The sequence below is a fragment of the Tachysurus vachellii genome, chromosome 7 (genome assembly GCF_030014155.1).
Source record: "Tachysurus vachellii isolate PV-2020 chromosome 7, HZAU_Pvac_v1, whole genome shotgun sequence".
In the NCBI taxonomy this organism is placed as follows: domain Eukaryota; kingdom Metazoa; phylum Chordata; class Actinopteri; order Siluriformes; family Bagridae; genus Tachysurus; species Tachysurus vachellii.
In genome coordinates this window covers 28,553,223-28,569,117 of record NC_083466.1, presented here as the reverse complement: position 1 = coordinate 28,569,117, position 15,895 = coordinate 28,553,223, and the positions used below count along the sequence as shown (strand labels likewise).

The following is a 15,895-nucleotide window of genomic DNA, read 5'->3' as shown; positions in this document are numbered from 1 at the left end:
CTAGTGCTGGTGAATACTCTGTAACTGCTGCCTCCATGTTCACACTTAAAGTTCACTTAAAACCTGTTTCTGAAAAGACGTTTAACTGCTGTGTTCTTACAGCTGAGTGAATTACTTCTGATGGAGCTTTTATTATAACTTCATGTTAAATGAATGGAGGCAGTTTAGAGATTATGACTCTTGCCTCAGGTGATTTTCAATCAGATTGATGACTAGAGTTTAATTTTCAGAAATACCTCAATCTCTCCATTCATTCATGAGGCAGAGTAGATGTTCTCACAGCCGACTGGCTCTCAAACCTCTAACAGCACCTCCTCCACCTGTGCTCCGCTTTCAGGTACAACAAACCTGATACTATGTCAGAGAGACAGCGTCTGTCCACTGACCTCAGGGGCATGGCATCCCACTCACGCTTAACTGGTATCAGTTATATAAATTATAACTTTATAATCACACTTTTAACTAAAGATAAAAGAAGAAAAAGAACAGGTAAGAGACCAGAACGCATTTCACATGTTCCCTCAATACTGAGTGTATGACGTCATTGAGAGAGAGAGAGAGAGAGAGAGAGAGAGAGAGAGAGTAATGTAATTTATGACATGATCCTTTTTTAAATATTAATTCTTCATATGTTCTTCAGTCACAGCATTTTCTGTACATTCTACTGTTTGTTTAAATAATGAAGATTTTTGAAAAATATTGTTTCCTTATTAAACATAATTCTGTTTCTTGCTTTACTGCTGTATTTCTCTTTTACTGGATCGTAATAGAGTCAGATTTCATAAAAATCTCTAAATCATTCTTAGAAAAGTTTGTTGAATTACTTCTGTTCTTTGGCACAGCAACAGAAACAAAACAATCATTTACATTTTCTTGGTGTTTAAATAAAATACAAAATAATTACATTAAAACACACATTTTTTCTGCAACTTTCAAACTTTTTCTTTATATCTTCACTCTCTTCCCTACTTTTCCACTTCTTCGAGAAAGCCATAAGTAAGAAAAAATGACAGAGTTCAAATAACCAGATAAGTTATTTTGTTGAGATTGTGTCTCAAGTCAAGTCTTACATTAAGAATATATAAGAACATTGAACTGTTGATGAGTTTATACTTTCCTGATTTATAAAATTCATTTTAATGCAATGAGCAATAACAAGAAATTAGAAGTATAAGATTAAAGAGGTTGAATACTTCTGTGCAGGTTATTTGGTGAATATATCCACCATCTAGTGGCCACAATGTGTATTTGTAATAAGTGAACCTCGGTTAGGGGCGTGGCTTATTGCGTGGCTTATCACTTTACAGAAACGAAAGTAAGGTGTGTAAGTTTCCTGATCAGGATTCAACACAGGACACAATCTCCAGTTTGAAGCGTTTGCAGTTTTCCTTCAAGGAGCTAAAACCACAGCAGGCAAAGTGTAAGTGAGCAGGAAAAGTGAAAGACTAACAAAATGATGTTAAATAGACAGTAACTGTATTTTATTTCTGTAAGAAGTTTCACATACCAGAAATGAAAATGTGCAACGTAAAATATCATTTACCGTATTTTCCACACTATAAGGCTCACCTAAGAGCCTTAAATTTTCTCAAAAATCGGCCGTGCGCCTAATAATCCGGTGCGCCTTGTGTGTGCAATGAGTTCCAAAAATCTGTAAAAATGTTGTTGTGTGACTTTGGTAAGCGCTCCGCTTGATTGACTGTCGGATCATTTCCTGCTGACACAGGGACGTAATACATACTCTACGTATGCTGGCAGCAATAAACCAATCAGAGAACATTACGTAATACGTACAGTATGTACGCTTACCTCCGACACGCCTCTGGTAGGTATACTACCGGTATGTTGCAAAACAACTTTTGTTTCTTCCTAACCATTATGCGCGCCACACTCCAGTCCAGCAGGTGGTGGTAAATGCACCTTAAGTTGGTTTGCCATCCGAAGAAGACAATATTTGTTTGTCTAAGGACCCCTGAAAATGGCACCAATGAAGAGACATGTTTACGAGGCACAATTCAAACTACAGGCTATCAGTTACGCGGTTGTAAATGGGAATAGAGCAGCTGCAAAAGAATTCAACATCAATGAATCTATAGTTCGGAAGTGGAGGAAGCAAGAAAATGAACTGCGCCAAGTTAAGAAGACACAGTAGATGAGGACTTTGATGGATTTGTGGGAGAAGATTGATTAAAAAATAATGTTTGTGTATTGTTAAATAGTAGAATAAAGTTCAACTAAACTCACTGTTTTGCTTCCGTTACCTTTTTTGTAGACCGTATGTTTTAGGGTGCGCCTTATGTATGGGTTAAGTACAGAAATAGACCCCGTAATTGAGACTGCGCCTTATAATTCGGTGAGCTTTATAGTGCGGAAAATACAGTAAATTGCTTTTATATATATTTTATAATAGCTTTCAGAGTAACTATAACAGATGATAAAAATGCACAGAATGTACAGTATTTACCCGTGTGTGTGTTTGTGGGGTGTGTAAGTGCGTGTGTTTGTTTGTGTGTGGGGTGTGTGTGTTTTTGTGTGTGTATTTGCACTGTTTTTTGTTCATATGTTTATCATTACAACTAAGCAACAATATAAACATTTATGAATATTTGCTACTGTAACAACTGTTTGTAATTTTACACCATTATAACCTTCAACTGAAAAAAAAGAAAGAAAAGAAAAACAGAGCGAAAAAAATTAATAAATCACAACTATTAATTTCAAGCCCAGAAACATTTACCTTTTATTTACCTCACAACAATAATTGAGTGACAACAAATAATTAAATAATTCAGATAATTAAATGCAATACAATAAATCTTATGCAGGAACAAAAATGAATCAAAATGCAATAGGGCAGCCGTGCATAAGAGAAAAACAGGCATAAGAAGAAAATATCATCTGGATCCAAAGTTCAAAAAAAGAAGAAAAACAAATTTGCTCACCATGTCACTCATTAAACTACTGGGACTGAAACATAATTTATAACATCAAACACAGTTTTTACAACATAATCTGGCAACTTGAGCCCCAAAATAAACCCCAAAAGAATAACCTCCCTACACAGAAAACCCTCCTCAAAACATACTAACGTTACATATAATGCCCTGATTTAGTGTCTAAACCACAACATAGCCAGATTGGAAAAAACTCTCTCTTAAACGCTCCATTTTCACGCAAAACGGAAAATCGCTCATCACAACTTCCCAATACTTTCTGAAATTCAGTGAGGGAAATATATTTCTCAAAATATGAATCGTAAGCATTAAAAGCAGAAAAAGACCGCAGCATTAAATGTAGCATTAACACATTAATGCAACGTGCGCTATAAAGGCAATACTCACAAGCCTACAACTTCCTACCTGGTTCCCTGTATATTCACTCAACAGCACCACCCCAATACGGAATAGGAAAAGCACAAATCGTTGACGACTGTCACAAAATCACTTTTTGGCTGATAACAGTGTAAAACTCTGCTTTTTACTTTCCTTGATTGGATAATAAAAATGTACACAGTGTGTAAATATTGCAGTGTTTAAAGTTTTCTGTGGTCTAAATTAGGGATACAGCATTTTGAGTGGATCGGGTATCGGTGGAGTGTGACTGATCCAAATCCGATACTTGTGGTCATGGGCGTTGGAACCATTATATGTGGGTGGGACAGGACCCACCCACTTTTTAAGACAATTAATATTGGACCCACCCACTCTTACCGTCTCTATTCAGCGCATATGTCTTTTTTCTGTCGCCACTTGAATCCATTCTGCTTGAGGAATGCCCTAATAAATTAAACTCCATTCCGCGTTTTACCTACGGCATTGACCTCCTGCTTCCTGAAATCCATGGGCGTCGGAACCATTACATGTGGGTGGGACAGGACACACACACTTTTTATTTACTTCCGACGCCCATGCCTGTTGATTAATGAACAGCAAACATCATAGACTATTAGTTAAACTTATAAGAAAAATACACTCATATAGTAAATTACATTAATGAAAATAAATATAATAAATTTTACGGGAAATATGTTACACAACCGCCTGCAACAGACAGGCAAGTTTAGCAGGCACCCTTTCTATTTACCTCAGTGTGTTAAATATGTCGCTCATTTGGGTGCAAGGTTTACTGTTTAATGCACTTTGCATTGTGTTTCCATCCATCCATCCATCCATTTTCTACCGCTTATCCAGGGCCATTCTAATTTAAGATTCACTTTAAAATATTGCATTTTCTTCAGAAAATAATTTAATTTAATAATTGCAGTATTTGCAGGGCACGGTGGCTTAGTGGTTAGCACGTTTGCCTCACACCTCCAGGGTTGGGGGTTCGATTCTCGCCTCCGCCTTGTGTGTGTGGAGTTTGCATTTTCTCCCCGTGCCTCGGGGGTTTCCTCCGGGTACTCCGATTTCCTCCCCCGGTCCAAAGACATGCATGGTAGGTTGGTTGGCATCTCTGGAAAATTGTCCGTAGTGTGTGATTGCATGAGTGAATGAGAGTGTGTGTGTGTGTGTGTGCCCTGCGATGGGTTGGCACTCCTTCCAGGGTGTATCCTGCCTTGATGCCCGATGACGCCTGAGATAGGCACAGGCTCCCCGTGACCCGAGGTAGTTCGGATAAGCGGTAGAAGATGAATGAATTGCAGTATATAAGGTTTAGATTGTTATACCACTAACTGTTGAAAGTACTGTTTAATAATTAATATTTTTTTTAAGGTTTCTTGTGTTTTAATTTTTCATCCAGTAAAGGGCATTTTTGTATTTCTTTGCCAGAAACAAATAAATCTTATTAACTAAGCGAGTTGTATATATTCTTTAGTTTTAAAGGTAGAAAAGAACACAGATATCGGATCGGTATCGGCCGATACAGGCAAACGCTGGTATCGGAATCGGATCGGAAGAGAAAAAGTGGTATCGGTGCATCACTAGTCTAAATCCACTCTCATCGTACCTCCAGTGTCAGTCATGGCTTCCTCCAGCAGTGTCCTGTGTGAAGATCAGCTCCAGTGTCCCATCTGTCTGGATGTGTTCACTGATCCAGTCTCTACTCCGTGTGGACACAACTACTGTATGATCTGTCTCAAAGAGTTCTGGGACAGCAGTTCACACTGCCAGTGTCCAGTGTGTAAGGAGGAATTCCCTAAACGTCCTGAACTACGTGTCAATACGTTCATCTCTGCACTTGCTGCTCCATTTAAGAAGTCAGTTCAGGTGAAATCCAGCACTGCTACAGAAAATCCCACCCAATCTCAGGTGCTCTGTGAGGTCTGCTGTGAGACAAAATGTGCAGCTGTGAAGTCCTGCCTGATCTGTATGGCCTCTTACTGCAAGCCTCACCTGGAACCTCATGAAAGAGTTTCTTCATTAAAGAAACACAAACTGATCGACCCTGTGGAGAACCTGGAGGACTACATCTGTCAGAAACATGAGAGACCCCTGGAGCTGTTCTGTAAAGACGACCAGACGTGTGTGTGTCAGTTCTGTACTGAGACAGAGCACAAAACTCACAACACTGTTCCTCTAGAGGAGGAGAGCAGAGAGAAGAAGGTGAGAGACAGGAAATGAATAATGGATACTAGAAAAAAACAGATTTCAAATGAATTTAATTGAGTAATATAATGAAATTGTATTCAATGTTTAATATTTGTATCAGATTCAGTTGGGAAAAACACAAGTAGAAGTTCAGCAGATGATCCAGGAGCGACTGAAGAAGATTGAGGAAATCAAACACTCTGTAAAACTCAGTGATGTGAGTCTCTTAACTAACCTACATCATAGTTCCTTTATAAAAACACTATTAAAATCATGATATAATCATATGGAATAAAACAGTTTAGCTCGATTTATCTCCTGTTAGAAAACGACAGAGAAGGAGAAAACAGACTTTGTGGAGATCTTCAGTAATCTGATGAGCTGCATTGAGAGAAGCCAGGCTGAGCTGTTTAAGGTGATGGAGGAGAAGCAGAAAGCAGCAGAGAGGCAGGCTGAAGAGTTCATTAAAGAGCTGGAGCAGGAAATCACTGAGCTAAAGAGGAGAAACACTGAGCTGGAGCAGCTCTCACACACTGAGGATCACCTCCACCTCCTACAGGTCAGAGTCCCTCTGTTTCTCAATATCAATGCAGCACATGACAGGACAGCAGTCCCCATGCTGAGGGATTTCTCCTCTCTCCTGCTGTACTGTAGATTTACCCGTCACTGTGCAGCCCTCCACACACCCAGGACTGGACTGATCTCACAATTAACACTCATCTGAATGTGGAGACTCTGATGAGAGCTCTGTCTCAGCTTCAGGAAACTCTCAGAGAGGAAATGGATAAGCTTCACAAGATCAGTAAGTGTTTAATGATTTGTAAGGGAGGTGTTGTTTGAGATTTATTCTTTAGATTACTTTTGTTTCATAATCTATGCTATCATTCTGTGTAATTTATAAAAATCTTCAATCTAACCATCAATGAAGCAAATTAAATGTTAACAGTTATTAATGTTCACTATTTATTTTCTCAACAGAACTGAAGAGAATTCAACAATATACAGGTTTGTGAGCTCTTATTGATCACATGACTAAATGTATTTAGATTTCTTCACTGTTCCACACTGTGCAGTAATAAAACTGATGTACGCTGTGTTTCTGTCTCTCAGTGGATGTGACTCTGGATCCTGATACAGCTCATCCTAATCTCATCCTGTCTGATGATGGGAAACAAGTTACATTTAGAGACAAGAGACAGAAAGTCCCTGATAATCCAGAGAGGTTTAATTGTTTTTATAATGTATTTGCAAAGGAAGGATTCACCTCAGGGAGATTGTACTATGAGGTGCAGGTCAGAGGGAAGACTGAGTGGTATTTAGGAGTGGTCAGAGAGTCTATTAACAGGAAAGGAAAGATTACAGTCAGGGCTGAGAATGGATATTGGTGTGTGTCTCTTATGAATAAGACTGAATATTTGGTTCAGGACTCTCCTCCTGTCTCACTCTCTTCGAAACAGGCTCCTCAGAATGTGGGGGTGTTTGTGGATTATGAGGAGGGTTTGATCTCCTTCTATGATGTTGATACAAATTCTCATATCTACTCTTTCACTGGTCAGACTTTCACTGAGAAACTTTATCCGATATTTAACCCCGGTGATAGTGATTCAGCACCACTGATCATTTGTCCTGTCATTTGTTAAAATTTAATATACTTTTTTTAAAACCTTTTTATTTCTCAATAAATTATAGTGTTAGTATTCTGAGGTATTTACTTCATTCATTCATTCATCTTCTACCGCTTATCCGAACTACCTCGGGTCACGGGGGGCCTGTGCCTATCTCAGGCGTCATCGGGCATCAAGGCAGGATACACCCTGGACGGAGTGCCAACCCATCGCAGGGCACACACACACTCTCATTCACTCACGCAATCACACACTAGGGACAATTTTCCAGAGATGCCAATCAACCTACCATGCATGTCTTTGGACCGGGGGAGGAAACCGGAGTACCCGGAGGAAACCCCCGAGGCGCGGGGAGAACATGCAAACTCCACACACACACAAGGCGGAGGCGGGAATCGAACCCCGACCCTGGAGGTGTGAGGCGAACGTGCTAAACACTAAGCCACCGTGCCCCCCGAGTCAAATTTCATTTACTTTAATCATTTTCCTTCCCCTTCTGTGTTAGTTTTAAGGTTATAATACTAATACAGCTGTTGTATGGATGTGTTTATTTGTAAAGTGATTTCTTCTTTAGGCTTTTATGTTTAGTTATGTTGCTGCGGTATACATCATTATGTTTACTGCATAACTTTACAATTTTTACAAGTGTCCGATCCTGCTACTAAACTGTGGTGTGGTGGATACATTATTACTACTCATTACAATATAAGAAATAAACTGTAATTTATTTTTATGATATGATGCCACAGAGATTCTAACTCCATGTGTTCTTTTGCATCAATACAACATTTGTTAGACTGTATATTTATAATCACACTCTCCAGTGTCACCCACATGAGGATGAGGTTCCCCTTTGAGTCTGGTTCCTCTCAAGGTTTCTTACTTCTATTCAAGGGAGTTTTTCCTCCCCACAGTCACCCGAGTCACCTCAGACTTGCTCATTGGGGATAAATACAAACACATTTAAATATATCTAATATTAATCTTGAATTTTGTATTATATAATCTTTATATTATTCTTTATAATAACCTTTTGTTGTTTGTTCTGTAAAGCTGCTTTGAGACAATGTCAATTTTAAAAAACACTATACAAATAAATTTGAATGAAACAATATAAAATATGTAAAGAATTGACATCAAATTTGTTGAACCTAGGAACATGCAGTGTAAAATATACAAAGTTTAATAATAAGAATAATAAAATAATGTTCCTGTCACATTTTTACAGGAAACATCACAAACTAAATCTAGATGCAGGAGACAACTACATACATTTATTTAGACATGACGTTAAAAAACAAAACCTTACAATATCCTAGGACAATAACGAACAGAAACAAAACGTGACATAAAAACAATGATGAACAAGACAGGTACACAAGGGCAGGTATAAATAAGGAAGCACATAAGGAATAACTAGCAACAGGTGGGAAAAACATGTGACCTTCAATAAACAGAATTCTGCCAGGACTCCCTCTGGTGGCTTGGTCAAGAATTGTACCTGTATAATCCAAAATATACAGAAACAAAGAATATATATGAAGTAAGTTGAAGTACTAAATAGAAAATTGGATAATGATCACAATCTTAATAAAAGACATACGTACTGAGTTAAGACAGATGTTTAAGCTTTAGGTGAAATGAGTAAAAGAGTATCACGTCTGCTTCTGTGGGAATCGGTTAAATACACAGAGACCATAGACAATCTTCACTGAAGGTGTCTAGAGACATAAACTGGGACAGATGTGGTTGCAGGTTTTTATTGGGAAACTGCACAGCAAAAACATCAGTGTTATTTCAACTCCCATAGTGTTAAATTTAACACTTTCCCAGAGTTTATATAATCGACACCAGTTCAGAGTTAAATTAACACTTTGGATAGTGTCAATATTTTAACTCCATAATAGTGTTAAAAATGTAACACTCAGAGTGTTGTTTCTTAACACATTTAAGAGTATTTTTTACACTAAACGTGTTATTTCTTTTCACTGGGGGTGTTAATTCCTAACATTCACAGTGTTATTTTATGACACTTTAAAGTGTATTTTAAACTCTATATCGTGTTACTCCCTTACTCTTAAAGTGTTAATTTAGATCATTCAGTGTTATTAACACTTTACAGTGTATTCATGACAGTTGTGTTACATTCAATGTTCTGAAAATACTTTTTCACTACAAGAAAAAAGAAACATACGAAGAATTCAACTTTTTTAATAAAGACAAAAATATCCAAGCACCATACAACTTGCACATTTACAGAGAAAATAATGGTACAATATAAAGGCTGTCAACTCCACCATAAGCACTTTGTAAGTCAAAAGGCTTGTAAATTTGAAGACAATCTGCTTTTATCACATCTTTTTCATCACTTTCAAACACGTTGTAGGCATGAAAATGCTCACTGAAATGGTCAACCGTAAGCTTGTTCACTATGAAGTAGATCACACTGTTGACTAAAAGCATTTTTTTTATTCTGCAAAACACAGGCATTTCCTGTTCTGTGCCACTGCAAATCACTAACCCGGCTCTGTACTCTACCCCACTGATCTTTACCCAGTTAGTAGAGAAGATGTCTTTTGCGACATCGGGCAGGGCTTGGGCAAACATTTCACCATTTTCCTCATTGTCCACATTAAATGTTTTCAAAGGTCCATACTCAACATGGTTCAAAGGAGATGTTTCCCAATTGGATGCTATGGACATTTGATGTTTTTTGGCAAGTGATACTGTGATGTTCTTAAAGTTTTTAAGTGTGCTTTTGAAAACCCTGTGTTTTGCCTCAAATCGCATACTCCACATATGTATTAACGGTCCAATTTTTTGAATACAAGACGGGTAATGTAACATAAAATGATGTTTAGGAATCAGGTTTCTACCTGGTACAAGTGTTTGAACAAGTCATGATGTTCCATTATTAAATGCTTCAAATGCACAGTCATGCCTAGTGTAACAGATGGAGAGAATATGATGTTAATTATCTGCAGTAAGAGCAACAGCAAAGTCCAGTTCTGGTTTCCTTCTGGCACAATGTCACCAAAAATCAAAGGAATGTTTCTTACCAGACAAAGAGTCTGAATAGAGTTGAGTCCTATATTATTGCCTATACTGTCCAAGTTGACCCTTGTCGGACGATTTTTGCGCTCCAAGTAGCCATAGTCAAAAGCATAGATTCGTGACAAAAGACCAGGTTTTGACAAAACATTTTCAGAGAGATATTCTAACAGTAACTTTCTCTCATACTGAGCCACCCCTTCAAGTATGTCATGCATTATGTCCAAAGAAAAGTTGTAGCAAACATGAAAGTACTGTAGGCTGTTAAGAGTTGAATTCTTCTTTAGACCAAACACACATAGCTTTTGTGGATTTGATTGCAACTCACTGCAGTGCATTTCAAAAAGCTCTTTTCCACGCAAAATTATCTTTGGGTCATCCTCTTTGTAAACATTCTGAGAATCATCTTTTTCAATCAAACACAAACGACAGAAGTGACGTCCACTGAAAGACTCTGCAAAACCCATTATCCCATGCATCCCCAAGTTGTCCCCAGTTATCTGACATATAGTGCCATAGACCTTTTCAGATGAAAAAGGCAAATGAATGCCATGACTCTCCAATATTTTGATGTCATCAATCAGAGGCTGTAAAATAGGATCAAAGCCATATTTTTTCACATCTTCTGTGCGAAACAATGCAACCAAATGAATGTTCATCAATATAGAGTTTAACTTTGGAGGCAGATTTCGGAGGACAAAATAGAGAGCACCAACTTTGTGAACACCACGTTTTGAACCCAGTGGGTTAGCAGTCTCAAAGTCATCATAGTAAAGCTGAATTTGTAAAGAAGTCTGTGTTTTTGAGAACAATGGATGTGACTTAAAATAACTTCCATCACAAAAGTCTTCATATCTGTCTTTTGATACACATGGTTTTGCAAGTAGTTCACAAATATAAGAATTGCGGCAGATAAATTTAATGGTTTCCAAAATTGGAATGTAAACAAAAGTGTCTTTCACTGGGACCTGATCATAAGTACCTGTATTTTTATTTTTCCTTGTATCAAATTGAACTCCTAAATTTTTTTCCACTGGCTCCACAATCCCCCATTTCTTGTTGAAATACTTCATTCTTTTAGTTTCAGTATTAAAACTCACAAATGGGTTTTCAAAATTCTCAAAACCCTTTTCCAATGTAGATCTTACAGGGTTATCTTTTGGCACAGTGGACAGTATTTCTTGCTTTACTTGGGAGTGCAGTCCACCAGCAAGTTCTTCCAAATCACTAACAATTGATGTAACTACACTATTTGCCATACCACTACCATGGAGTTTGGCAATAATTGTAGCACAGATATCTTTTGTGTTTTCTGTGATACTTTGACCAGATCCATTGTTGTCAAAATACCCAGCATCAGGGCTCTGCACAACACTTGTTCCTGCAACTTCTGTACTATTTCGTAAACTGTGAAAATCAGCCTGAAATGACTCTGAGGTTATTGTCATTCAAAAGTTTTGCCCGCAACTCACGAACTCTTGGAGACTCATCTGTTGTGGTAACATCAATGTTGTAGACAGTTGTCTGCAGAAAAGTGTAGAAATGGACCAGGGACTCATCATAAGACATGTTGAACACGTAGTGGGATTTAAACAGTTCATCAAAAGCACCCAATGAGCTGGTGGCTTGGCAGAGGATGAGCTGTTTGTCAACAGCGATGTAGAAGGTATCAATCTTCTTCTGGGTTCGGCCAACTGCAAGGATGTATGGTTGTTTACCCTCTCTTTCATGCACATATTCAGTGATGCTGCAGCATGACTAAAAGAAGAAAAAAAATTTTATAAATGTGTACACCTTCAAGTGAATCTGGTACTTGCTGGTCCATGTTAATGTAATAGACTTTGTAAACTGACCCTGTGATTTGAGATTTGCTTCACTGGATAAAACATCCCTCCCAAATAATTGGGACATACTGGTCAGTAATACCCATTCATTTGAAAGGAACTAGACTTAGTCGGTTTTACCGGTGTTCAGCCACAACACCGGTTACGTGCACTTGACCACCGCGGCCCTCACCGTCGTTTTGAATTTGTATAGTAATAAAAATCATTTAGTTCAGTTAGAACTTACACTACAATTAAAAACTGTACGTGTCTGCTCCATACAGTGTAAGATGAACGAGAGTCGCAGCACAGATCAACAGCAGGAGTTAGATTTCACCTCACAGTCTGACAAGACGATGGTGGAAGATTTGGTTTCAAAGCGAAACATTAAAGCGCATATTTAAGCGAGTTTGTCTTTATACTTTAAGAATAATAATTAACCCAACATTCAAGCATATGATACGCAATGGGTAGGGGTGTGGGGTAGGGACGTATTATATGTACGCCACAAGTGCATATGCAAAAGTGCATTCAGAAGTGCAAGAAAAGTAATTTCTGAGGATCAATAGAACGCCACATAGAAACCGAAAATCGTGCTATTGATACGCACTTTCATGAGATCGGGATCTTCATTCTTATGAAAGTTGAGCTTCACGCTCACATGCAAGCGAAATGGGCACTGTTATGAATGTCCATGCGGCCATGCTCATTTTACTTTCTAGTAAATCTAGCAAGTGCATATAACTAAAAAATTGTCTCGTGGAATTTACAAATGAGGCATAATAGTGTACCTTATGAAAGTGCACCATTTTGTCCACTGCATCACTTGGACTTATTTTGGTCCTCTTCCGTCCAGCTGTGGGTGGCAAGAGATAGAGAAGAAGCAGCAAGAAGCGATGTCACTGTCCCAGTCTATCAGGAGGAAAAACAAGGCATTAATGTCTAATAGGAAAAGATAAAACTAGCTAACTAATTTGTATTATGAACCAGCGTTTCCGCTACATTCATTCTGCCATGGTGGTCCACCACACCAAAAATCATAACGCCACGGCTGCAGCTTCAAAGCGAGGTCCGATATTGTGCATTCTATTGTGTTATGTTTAAGCCCCACTAAAAGCATAAAAAACATTCTTGCTGGAGTTTATTGTGCTTTCTAAATCATATTCCTTTCCACAACACTGTGAACCATGCATGCTGTGTAGCTTACCCGTTTCATAGTTCTCTGCGAGTTTCTCAGCAGATTTTAGAAGTCGGCACAGCTCAGTTGTCTGAGTCAGTTTTTTGGCCTCTTTGATGACCTTGGGCTTGAATGAGGTGTCCCACTTCTCAAGCATCCTGGAGGCTGTTTCAGCACCAAACAGCAGCAGGAAGTCTTGATTCACCTGTTGATTATACACACAAGCATATATATATGATGGCAGGGCTCAGTGCATTGTTAGTGGTGCGCGTAATGATTTTTATCAGCGTGTGGTATATTAAACCAGTGTAAATCAGAATAAAGATTTTGGAAAAAAGAATACAGTCAATTAGACAGGAATATACATGATTAGGTGTTTTCATGGCTAACATCCAGCAAAACACTGGATATTAAAGACTTCATTTTAATAAAAGAAATATACAACTCACCAGTCTTTTGACATCTAAAAAACGTGGAAATGTTTTGAAGACATCTGTGCTTCTTTGTGGGTCATGCACTAGGTCCTGACGGTGTTGAAACGTCATCTTCATCTTCTGAAATACACTTGCTTCATCAGGAGAGTGAACAAGAAATGAAATGGCCTCCCTGCAGGCATCTCCATCAAGCTGCTGAGGCAGTGTGTTTGCTGATCTTCGGCGCTTTGGTCCTTGTGCTTGATGCACTGAGGCTTCCTTGACTGGCCGTTTTCCTGAAGTCCTGGAAATGGTTTTGAGGTGCCACGCTAAATATCCAGTGCCCTTTTCCCCATCATAGAAATGCTCCTGTTCCATTTAAATGAAAAAACACAAATACTCACAAAATTATCTTACAGAAAGTACAGATGCAGCATTGTGAAACAAAAGAACAATTAATTATTTAATAGATTTTCTTTTTTTCAAATTAATGTGCAATATCCCTATAACCCAAGTAATTTTAAAAATAAGGGCACTATCATCGATATTATTGTTGATTATTGTTGAATTTTGAAATCATTTCACTTTTATAAGTAACTGTAGTTATTTTATAATGAAAACTACAATGCCAAAGCCCTTTTCTGTAAATCTGGTGCTGTTTTCTTAATAAGGTTGTAAAACTTATATAGCCCTTTGGAGAAAAAGGATCCTTCAGGGAGGGAAAGAGAGTAATAATTCCCAGGGCATACTTCTCCTTCTGCTGATGGGAAGGAATCCTACTATAGAGTGAAGAAAGTCAATCTTTAATAATTTTTCTTTATAGAGTACAAGAAACATTAATAATATCATTACAAGATTACAGCTTACAAAAAGATCAAACCTTTTTAAATCTTACCCATGTTTCTCAGTAATATCACTCGCCAATATGTTGACAAGCTGTCTCCGAGTGCGGTGCATTAGTGAATTTTCTGCCTTGTACTCTTCAAGAATATCCTCTCCTCCAGGCTTCTTAAGCAAGGCCTTTTCTACCATCTATTCTCATAACAGGAAAAGGAAAAATAAGTTTTAGTGTTCAATTCTTTCTATTAGATAAAATCTTTAGAAAAAACATACCACAACATGTCTGTATAAACTAAGGCTGAAAGTTCAGATGAATCTCAAAAAACAGCAGTGTTGTCAAAGGTAAAATTCTATGAAGGGGCAAATTAATTACATTTTCTTTGATAAAAAGTGAGTTTGAAACCAGATGCTTCGATTGGTGATAATCTCAATTTAGTGTGACACCTTATAATTGATGGTAAATCAAAATAATAAGTTGTTTTCAGCTCTCAATTACCTCCTTTGCTGCCTCTGACATGGAAGCCTTTGTTGCAGAACTGCTCGTGTCTTCTTTGCTGGATCTATTTCTGCCTGTGGGAATACCCAGTTCTCTAAGGTCACTGTCACTTGAAGAAAGTGATATGGTATCCGTGAGGGAAGATGGTGTTGAATAATCTAAAGGAGAAAGCTCTTTAAAAAGAGAGAATTTGATTGACTTAACCTTTTGTGGCTTTATCCATTTTAGTATAAACATTTTAAGTAACCCTAAAGTATTCAGAATATATTTTTAGTAATCAGTAACAAACTTGACCCAACCTTGCCCACTGCCATGTTCGTTCCATAACGAAAGGTCAATGTCAGCTGCATCAAAGAGCATGGGTTTTCTTAATGACACCTACCTTCATCTGAAATGCTGTCACATACTGTCAGGCATATGTCTGGATTGGCCTCCAACAGCTCTAGAAGAATGTGTTCCTCTGCTGCTGTGTCAGTTTCATCAAAATGTCAAGTTGAGCTGCATCAGGAAGCCCAAACTTGTTTTTGACTATCAAAAGAGGTAATGTAACCAGATAAAGTCACCTGGAGCAAGTTTTAAATCATTCCGCTTAACTCTATTTCCTTGTCTTGTAAATGTTAAACTAAAGGAATCTGCAGCAAAAGTATACTGCCATGTACTAACTAATGTTGATGATTCCACTAACTGTCATTAAAAGTAAAGCTCTGCAATTAAAAAAAAAATATTATGACAAAATTTGAATAAACTGTTAAATACAGCCAAAAGTATTTAAATACACACACAATCTTGTGCTGTGATTTGTCGCTAAAGTGGCTACATATTTTGTTTGGCCTTTAAAGGATGGCTATTTACAGTACCTTCCCTGATGAATTCTGAATAGGTGAAGCCTGAGTGCAATTTGATGTACTTCTTGATACTATGGTATTTCACCTTCAGCAGCAT

The 15,895-nt window shown here is 37.9% G+C and overlaps 2 protein-coding genes across 3 annotated transcripts; one reads left to right on the top strand and one right to left on the bottom strand.

The window, feature by feature from the left end:
- Positions 1 to 1,316: 1,316 nt before the first annotated feature.
- On the top strand, positions 1,317 to 7,891 carry LOC132849115 (zinc finger protein RFP-like). Of its 2 annotated transcripts, none has more exons than XM_060875315.1 (7): positions 1,317 to 1,420; positions 4,960 to 5,543; positions 5,650 to 5,745; positions 5,854 to 6,087; positions 6,183 to 6,330; positions 6,507 to 6,533; positions 6,639 to 7,891. In XM_060875315.1, the coding sequence occupies exons 2-7, from the start codon at positions 4,962 to 4,964 to the stop codon at positions 7,166 to 7,168; spliced, it is 1,617 nt and encodes a 538-aa protein (XP_060731298.1). In that variant the 5' UTR covers positions 1,317 to 1,420; positions 4,960 to 4,961; the 3' UTR covers positions 7,169 to 7,891. The 2 variants fall into 2 exon arrangements, with proteins under 2 accessions (XP_060731298.1, XP_060731297.1); XM_060875314.1 differs by having other exon boundaries at positions 1,320 to 1,413; positions 4,954 to 5,543.
- A 3,729-nt stretch (positions 7,892 to 11,620) lies between these two features.
- On the bottom strand, positions 11,621 to 15,895 carry LOC132849267 (uncharacterized). The gene is made up of 7 exons (XM_060875519.1): positions 15,811 to 15,895; positions 14,954 to 15,111; positions 14,513 to 14,649; positions 14,300 to 14,396; positions 13,205 to 13,406; positions 12,819 to 12,883; positions 11,621 to 11,962 (listed from the first exon to the last, which is right to left on the bottom strand). The coding sequence occupies exons 1-7, from the start codon at positions 15,893 to 15,895 to the stop codon at positions 11,621 to 11,623; spliced, it is 1,086 nt and encodes a 361-aa protein (XP_060731502.1).

What these genes read in the sequence shown, in the direction of transcription:
- LOC132849115 (XM_060875315.1), top strand. Translation starts at nt 4,962, where the DNA reads ATGGCTTCCTCCAGCAGTGTCCTGTGTGAAGATCAGCTCCAGTGTCCC. An exon ending in ACTCTGTAAAACTCAGTGAT is followed by an intron (nt 5,746 to 5,853) that starts GTGAGTCTCTTA and finishes ATCTCCTGTTAG; the next exon opens with AAAACGACAGAGAAGGAGAA. An exon ending in ATCACCTCCACCTCCTACAG is followed by an intron (nt 6,088 to 6,182) that starts GTCAGAGTCCCT and finishes GCTGTACTGTAG; the next exon opens with ATTTACCCGTCACTGTGCAG.
- LOC132849267 (XM_060875519.1), bottom strand. Translation starts at nt 15,895, where the DNA reads ATGCTGCTGAAGGTGAAATACCATAGTATCAAGAAGTACATCAAATTG. An exon ending in GATATTACTGAGAAACATGG is followed by an intron (nt 14,397 to 14,512) that starts GTAAGATTTAAA and finishes TTCACTCTATAG; the next exon opens with TAGGATTCCTTCCCATCAGC. An exon ending in TTTCTCCAAAGGGCTATATA is followed by an intron (nt 13,407 to 14,299) that starts AGTTTTACAACC and finishes AATCAACAGGTG; the next exon opens with AATCAAGACTTCCTGCTGCT.